We start from the raw sequence: 8,109 nt of genomic DNA on the forward strand, positions 1-8,109 counted from the left end.
AAAATGAAAGACTCGGTTTTTTAAAGTACAGTTTTATAAATAAAATGAGTTTTCTCCATAGCACCTTTGAATTCATTAGTTTAGAACTGCTTTTAATTTGGTCTTTCCCATGAGAGCCATTATATTTTTCTCCTGTCAGCCTGATGCTGGAGAAAAAAGAAAACTGGCAGATGTGGTGTTTTTCATCTAGTTTGCTTCCTAGTTAGAAAGTGCATTAAGTGTTAGGCACAGAATATTATTTATAATAACTCTTCGCCACCATTAACAACTTTAAAGAAACTTGGTTTAAATATTGCCGATGCAAATGGATAAAATATTTTATTTCCTCCCATTATGAAACTATAGAGATACTTTATTTTATACTGTTTTTTAGGTCATTACAGTAACTATTTTCAGGGATCTATGGTAAATGGGATTTTTTCAAATTCGTTTTTCACAGACAATTCCAGTGGTTCTCTCAATATATTATGTTTCAGCTCCTGGTTTAGTTATATGTAGTTTACAGCCTCATTTACTTTAATGTGCTACTTGAATAACATAATCATAGCTATAACTATGGTATAGGGCCATAAGGTACATGCACCTCTAATGTTTTTTGACTATTTAAATGGCTTGTTCATAAATGTTCCTTTAATAATGATGGCAAGCCTTCTAGTGGCTAGATGTCAGAATATGATGAGTCATTCAAATGGGTTTCTTTTCCATCTAAAATGTGTAATATGTGGCATGAAGATCAAAGTTAACGTTGTTTTTCTGTTTGCTGCCTATTCTCACAAGTAGAAGATTTTTGCTCTGAATACACCTCCACAGACTTGTTTTGTGCCATTATGTAAGCTTCCTAATGTATTTGTCTTTTCCTTTTCTTCTCAAACAAGATGTGATTTTCATCAAGAAAGGTCAAACTGAGTATGTATCGGAGAAGAATATTTATGTATCTGCCTAGGATAACACCCACTTGTGTACATCAGAAGGCATTATGTATTGATAGCTTTACAGGGTATATTAGCACCTTCTCAGTCATCATCTCGGATATCCCTGTGAGAGTTTGAAAAAAAAAAAAACAACAACAACAAAAAACCTGTTTATTGTTCCAGGCTCTTCGGTGTAACGGGAAACTGTGCTGCCTGTAGTAAGCTCATCCCTGCCTTTGAGATGGTGATGCGTGCCAAGGACAATGTTTACCACCTGGACTGCTTTGCATGTCAGCTTTGTAATCAGAGGTAAGCAGATTTCATCCTGGTGTCTGAAAACACGGTAAGCCTCTCTTTGCTAGTTATTTATTTAATAGATGGGAACTGTATATTTTACTTAAAGCAGTTAATCTCGGCATTTTTGTTTTCTAAAAACATTCACCTAGTACCAGAAACAAACCACTGGGGGGAAAGGTCCGAAAACTACCTGAAGGAAAAGCATCATATAACAGGATGCGATACGAAATGAAGATATGGCTATAAACTTTAGTTTTCTTATCATTCATTCTTTCATGTGTTTCTGTCTTTTTGAAAAATCAGTATAAAATATCCTTAAATTTTATTTAAAAATTTTAAACGTATGTTAAATGTTTCTTTCTTTGTAAAAGTAAGCTTAAAGTCTTTAGTTTTTTGTACTGTGAGCAAACACATGTGCACAGAGGCAAATATACAGGAATTTGTAGGAAGTAGTGTGTCTTCATCTTAGTTTTCATATTTATAGTTGCCCTATCTCTCCATTCTTATCTTGAATTCTAATCTTGTTTTAGATATCCTTTTTAAGTTGCTTTATATCTCTTGGGAATGAGGCCAAATATAGCTAATAATTAAACACTTATCAGCATTGGACAGGCAGCATAGGAAAATGGGAAGAGTGTTGCGCAAGGAATCTTGAAACCCAAATGCTAGTCTGGACTTTGCCCCTAAGAAGACGTATGCGCATATGTCAACCATTTGAGCTCTCTCGAACTCAGTTTTCTCGTTTAGGACATAAGGGAGCTAGATTAGTCAGCCTCAGAAAACTGTTTCATCTCCAGGCATTATTGCTTTATCCCATTTGTCCTCATTGAAAGCTATAACTTTTATTTCCAGTGGGAACTATATACTACTGATACCTGTTGTATATGAGAAATGCAGAGCATATTAGAATATGCAACTGTACATATCATTAAAACACATTTTAAAAACTAGTACACTTGATAGATTTTAATGAAAATAAATTCAATGTGAGTGTGAAACCACCTGGACATAGCATAATAATCAGGACATGCTAGTTGCATCAAGTTCTCGGTGACAGCAATTTGCCCTGCTTTACTATTCAATGCAGCATCTTCCTATGAGGCCCTGTATATAGCAGGTTTACAGTGTGAACAGGATTCACATTCTGTCCCCATCCTGTATCAGCTTTGTCATCTTGAGTATGTTACTTAATCTCTAAGATTGGTTTCCACACCCTGAAAATAGAGGCACTCTTACCTATCTTGCAGGGTTTTTTTTAAAGAATTTTTAAAATGTTTTTTATTTCTTTTTGAGAGTCAGAGAGAGACAGTGCGAGCAGGGGAGGGTCAGAGAGGGAGAGGAGACACAGAATCTGAAACAGGCTCCGGGCTCTGAGCTAGCTGTCAGCACAGAGCCCGACGCGGGGCTCGAACCCATGAACAGTGAGATCATGACCTGAGCCGAAGTCAGATGCTTAACCGACTAAGCCACCCAGGTGCCCCACAGGTTTTGAAAATTCAGTGAAATGATTTATATTAAGTAGCAGGAACACAAATGGTTCTAAAAAAGTAGCTCTTTTATCTTGATATTTATAATTTACTTTTACCAAATAAGATTGCATTAACTTGGTTTTTACTCAAGAGATATATCTCAGTGATATCTCCTGCTAGATGTAGATGTTCAGAGTGGTGCCCGGTGTACTTTGCAATATATAATTTCTCCAGGAAATAATTCAAGAAGTCGCCTTACAACACCTTGAGTCTTCCCAACAAGTTTTTGGAACCAAAGCAGGTTGATTCAGTCTATGGTGACATTTAGCCAGAAAAAAATTGGCAAATATGCATGTAAAGGATGTAGATACGTGAGCACAGCTATCCATACATTCATACAGATACATTTATATGCATGTATACCTGTGTGTGTATATATTTAAAGGTGTATTAGAAGTATATTTAGAATACTTCTGTCTACTTGTGCTATTGATCCACTAACACATCCAGTAACAATTCAGTTATCTTTATGCAATAATAACATTTACTGTTGTTCTGCTTATAAAAAGTTATATATTCATAGTAGAAATTTTGGGAAACAGAAAGAGATTAAAGAATCATATTGTCTGATGTCTCACTATTTAAAAGAAGATATTTTAATATGTTGATGTCACTAGCCATGTTTTCTTATGCATAAATGACAAATGATATCCAGCATATATTTATAATATATCCCCATTTTGAGATGCTTAAGAATCCTAATTTTGATAATTGGGCCTTTTTATTTAATATAGTATGCTCGTTTACTTGCCCCTAGAAATTCTTTCAAGATATTTTAAGCTTTCTTGTGTTTGGTTTTATGAATAGATCAGTCTTCTGTCATCAGAGGTGTAAGCTATTTCTTCCCATTTTTTTATCATCACTCTTATCAACATAATATGGATTTTATAATCAGACAATATTGAAGTCTGTGTTAGGATAAATTCACAGGCGCATACTTATTTGGACAAAATATGTAAGTGTTTAAAGGCTTATGTGATATATTGTTAAAATGCTCTCCAGAAGAGTTACACCAAGTATTCTCATACCAGAAATGTAAAAGCTATGTATTCCCTTACATTCACTCTAACGTTGGGAATTATTATTGAAAAGGAAATCCTTGTCACCTTGAATGATGAGAGATGGTGTCCCAGTATAATTTTTAGTTAGTATTTATTTGATTACTAGTGGCCCTTGGATAGTTCTTCTTTTAGGGAACTTCCTGTTATGCCCTTTGTACATTTTTCTATTAGGGCAGGCTACCCTATTTTATCCATGTTCTACACAGAAAATTAAAACATCATTCAAGTGCTAAACCCAGCCTAAATTCTATTATGATGCAAAGTAATTGTAGGTTGTTAGTGCTATTTACAAATCGTATATCAATTTTATTTCACCATTGAAATAAAAAGTTGCATTCACAATTAAGTCTATCTCCTCAGTAGGACCCAGTCAAGTAAGACAAACACTCCTAAATTTTGACTCTAAAACTGTTCACATTCTTATTGCTGCAAAATACTATTCTAGTATCATTATTAAAGTACCTAATATATTTCTGTGTTCGCTTCATTTATTACATGCCATAATGGGACTGCATATCTTTAGTGCTGGTTATGCACAATTAGCACTTAGTTATTGTCTTGTCACTTCAGCCCCTGCAAGACAAACTTCTTTAATGCAAGAAGTCAGCTAATCTTCATCAGTCAAGCAAAGCAGGCAAATGTTGTTACTCTGAATACAGAAGGTTTTCAATATAGGAGATTTTCTTTTTACTTTGACATTTGCCGGGGGAATCCTCTCCAATAAAGCCATATGCCACACAAGCCTATACTTTCACGAGCCAAATCATTACTATAGCATTGCACCTTTTCAAGTGAGACACAAAGCAAAGAGGTAATTTATAGGCACTTTCCCTTAAGCAAACTTTATTGACATCTGAAATTGTGGTATTAGAAATGCTTATGAATTTTATTTAGCAGTCATTTCAGCTTAACTTTTAAATCAAAATATCATTAAGATCTAAAGCATTGCTGAATGTTTTCAAAATAGTAGGAAAAATAACTTTTCAGGATTGGTTGTTTCTTGACCACACCATCTCTGCCCTTTTTAGAGGGCTCTGGCTAAAGATGTGAATCCCGAATTAAAAATATAATTTTTTTTTCTATTTTAAGGGAAGCAGAGGACTGTTATTTTGAGCATCTTACATGGTAACGTGACTCTCATCCAGAACTGGAAAATTTGGTGTAATAGGTTAATTTCTTAAAGGTGACTAAGCCTTTCCTCCTCAGAAAAATCTGTAAAACTAAGCGATGGTTTTATAAGAAAAGGGGAAGAAAAACATGTTTGTAATGAAATGGCCTCAAATACACAGAGTTGTGTAACACTAAAACATAAAAGCACCATGCTAGGCTCTGGAAAGAGAGGTAAAGAAAATCTAGTTTCTCTCTTAGAGATATTCAGAGCTATGGGAGAGACAGGACATCAAAGACTCACAGAGAGTGTAATCGATGTTAAACAGATCTATACTGAGGGAAGAGAGGTCTGTCCTTCTTGAAGTCTTAGAGAAGCATCCAAGGGTTGATGTGCTGGGTTTTAAAAAAGAGCTCCCTAAGACTGCCTGGAACGTAGGAATCATGTCTGATGGGGGTTGGGGAAGATGAGGAAGCCAAGGCGCAGTGAGAAAAGGGTTTCCCAGACAGATGGAGCATCATGTAAGGCATGGAAGTGTGAAAGCATTTAATGTGTGCAGGAAATGAAAAGTAGCTCGATGTAGTTACAAGTTACCGAGGGAGTATGGTAGGGATGTGGAGAAGTAGGAAATGACGCACAGATCAGGAGGAGATGAAACTAAACGGGGGAAGTCAATGAATGAAAGTCAAAATGAGTCTGAATTTAAATGCTCTGTCTAACATACCTTTGTTATTTAAAGCTATTCAGTTCTGGAATAAATCTGTCTGGACCAGTATTTACTGACCACCCACCTCAAGTGGTAGTGCAATTTATGGTGGTATTTCAAAGGGTTCAGGAGAAATATAACTCATGGCCACTTACCTCAGCACTTCAGTCCCGTTTGGAAAACTTGTTACGCATTCATAAGAAAATTTGAAATGCCAGAGTAAATGATACAGCAATAAATAAGTGCTCTGGGAGAGATCAGAATGAGTTGACATGGCCAGGGAATACTGATGGAGGGAAGGGAAACCAAAGAATTTTTAGAATTTAAAAAGATGGTAAAAAGGGAGAAATAGTCCTGGCTAGAGAACAGCGTAAGCAAAGGTGAAAAGATTATCATTAGCAAATAATAATGATATCAGAGTTTTTCTTTTTATTTACTTTTGAGAGAAAAATTGAGATCAAGCAGCGGAGAGGTAGAGAGTAAGGGAGACAGAATCCCAAACAGGCTTGGTGCTGTCAGCTCCGGGCCCAGTGTGGGGCTTGAACCCATGAACCATGAGATCATGACCTGAGCAGAGTTGGACACTTAACTCGCTGAGGTACCCCTGATAGCGGAGTTCTTATATAGTGCTGATCATACACCAGACCCTGTTTTGTTTCACCCGTGCTCATTTACTACTCAATATAATTAGGTACTATTACTAGCCTCACTTTACAGGTGAGGTAACTGAAGTATGGAAAATTTAAGTATCTTGCCCAAGAAAACACAGAAAATAGTAGACTCAAAATCTGATCCCAGCCAGTCTTGTTTTCTTCTCCAGATGCAGGTCCTGGACTGTTCCAAGAGCTGGTATTTTATTTTCTGACTAACAGGATATAAATGGGGATAGATAGAGCGAAGGTAAAGTAATGTAAGCTTTGAATAATTTATAGCAGGATTTGGGATGTGAGTAGTGTAAGTTGGTGTAGAAAAGATGATTAGGAGTGAAGTATGTAATAACTGGAGAGTCACTGGGAAAAAACACTAAATGTGTTCACAGTGTCTAGCTGTGAGACGATCGGTATATAATCAGCACCTCTTACTGAAAACGAAGTGCAGTATCAAAATCTCCATTTTTATGGGGCGCCAGGGTGGCTCAGTCGGTTAAACGTCCGACTTCGGCTCAGGTCACGATCTCACGATCCCTGGGCTCGAACCCCGCGTCGGGCTCTGTGCTGACAGCTCAGAGCCTGGAGCCTGTTTCAGATTCTGTGTCTCCCTCTCTCTCTGACCCTCCCCTGCTCACACTGTCTCTGTCTCTGTCTCAGAAATAAAACATTACAAAAAAAAATTTTTTTTTAATCTCCATCTTTAGTAACAGGATGCTAAATAGGAAATAGAGACATTTGAGGGGCGCCTGGGAGACATTTGAGGGGCGCTTGGGTGGCTTAGTCGGTTAAGCGTCCGACTTTCGTTAGGTCATGATCTCGCGGTTCGNAAAGAAAATAGAGACATTTGAAATATGCCCCCCTCCCCCACTCTTTTTAAAGTATCGTGGAGATGGGAACTAATTATAATTGACAGCCACTAACCTCCAGGTTAAAATAAGATGACTAAGTTAACATTTTCATTCTTAGGAAGGATGTTAAAAGAATGGTACAAATGGAGGCTTCTTTGCAGTGGCTTTTGATAACCTGCTTAAAACTGCTCTAAGCCCTATATTTTATAAGGGTGGTTTATTGTATTTATTTTTTGTTCTTCTCAAATCTCTAAGACCATATGAGTTCAATTAGAGTCACTCCAAAATATCTGGAAATTAAATCTATTATTATTAACTCCAAAACATCAAGATTAAATGGCTCAGTAATCTGATTGGGCATCTTTTTATTCCTTCACATACTTTTTTTTTTAATGAAGACAAAATTAATTGAGCTGATTATACCATAAGCAATTAGGATTAGATTACAAGGAAGATTATAAGTTTATTTTCAGGAATTTTAGCCTGACCTATTAATATACTTATAGTATCCTCTGGCCATCACTGCTTCTATAATATTTTTTCTTCCAGTGCTAAATCTCGTAAGGAGCTCATAACATTGGAAATTAGCTTTTCTTACAAAATCACAGTTATAGATTATTTTGTTAAGCATCTAGCATCTGCATTGCTGTGTCTGCAATTTCTTCATGTTTATATGTGGAACATTTTAAAGGAGTATACCATTCCTAATTGCAAAGCAGTTATAATCTGTGTTAACCAGAGCTTTCAAACTCTTTTAAGTTATATGGGGAAGTATGACATTTCTAACCCATGTTCTGTTTTGTCTTGACCTTTAAGTATAAATTGAAATGCACATAAGATGTACTTTGTCCAGTTGACAACATCAGTAACAAAATACTTCAGGTAGGAATATTTTAGATAAATCCCATTTATATGACCAATATCTCATTGAGTGGTAGGCAGACTTTTTTTGAAAGGTATACAAAGGAATATTAACCATAAAAAAAAAAAAAAAAAAAT

General features: G+C 36.1%; 1 protein-coding gene across 4 annotated transcripts in view; it reads left to right on the forward strand.

Annotated features, from left to right (window-relative positions):
* Positions 1 to 8,109, forward strand: part of LMO3 (LIM domain only 3) — a 148,539-nt gene that overhangs the window by 136,997 nt on the left and 3,433 nt on the right. For all 4 annotated transcript variants that reach the window (XM_077756381.1, XM_077756385.1, XM_077756384.1 and 1 more), the window contains one exon: positions 1,095 to 1,220. In XM_077756381.1, the coding sequence (XP_077612507.1) occupies positions 1,095 to 1,220 (126 nt within the window). The remainder of the gene's footprint in view (positions 1 to 1,094; positions 1,221 to 8,109) is intronic.

This window comes from Crocuta crocuta, unplaced genomic scaffold (genome assembly GCF_008692635.1).
Source record: "Crocuta crocuta isolate KB4526 unplaced genomic scaffold, BGI_CrCroc_1.0 scaffold262, whole genome shotgun sequence".
NCBI classification, from domain to species: domain Eukaryota; kingdom Metazoa; phylum Chordata; class Mammalia; order Carnivora; family Hyaenidae; genus Crocuta; species Crocuta crocuta.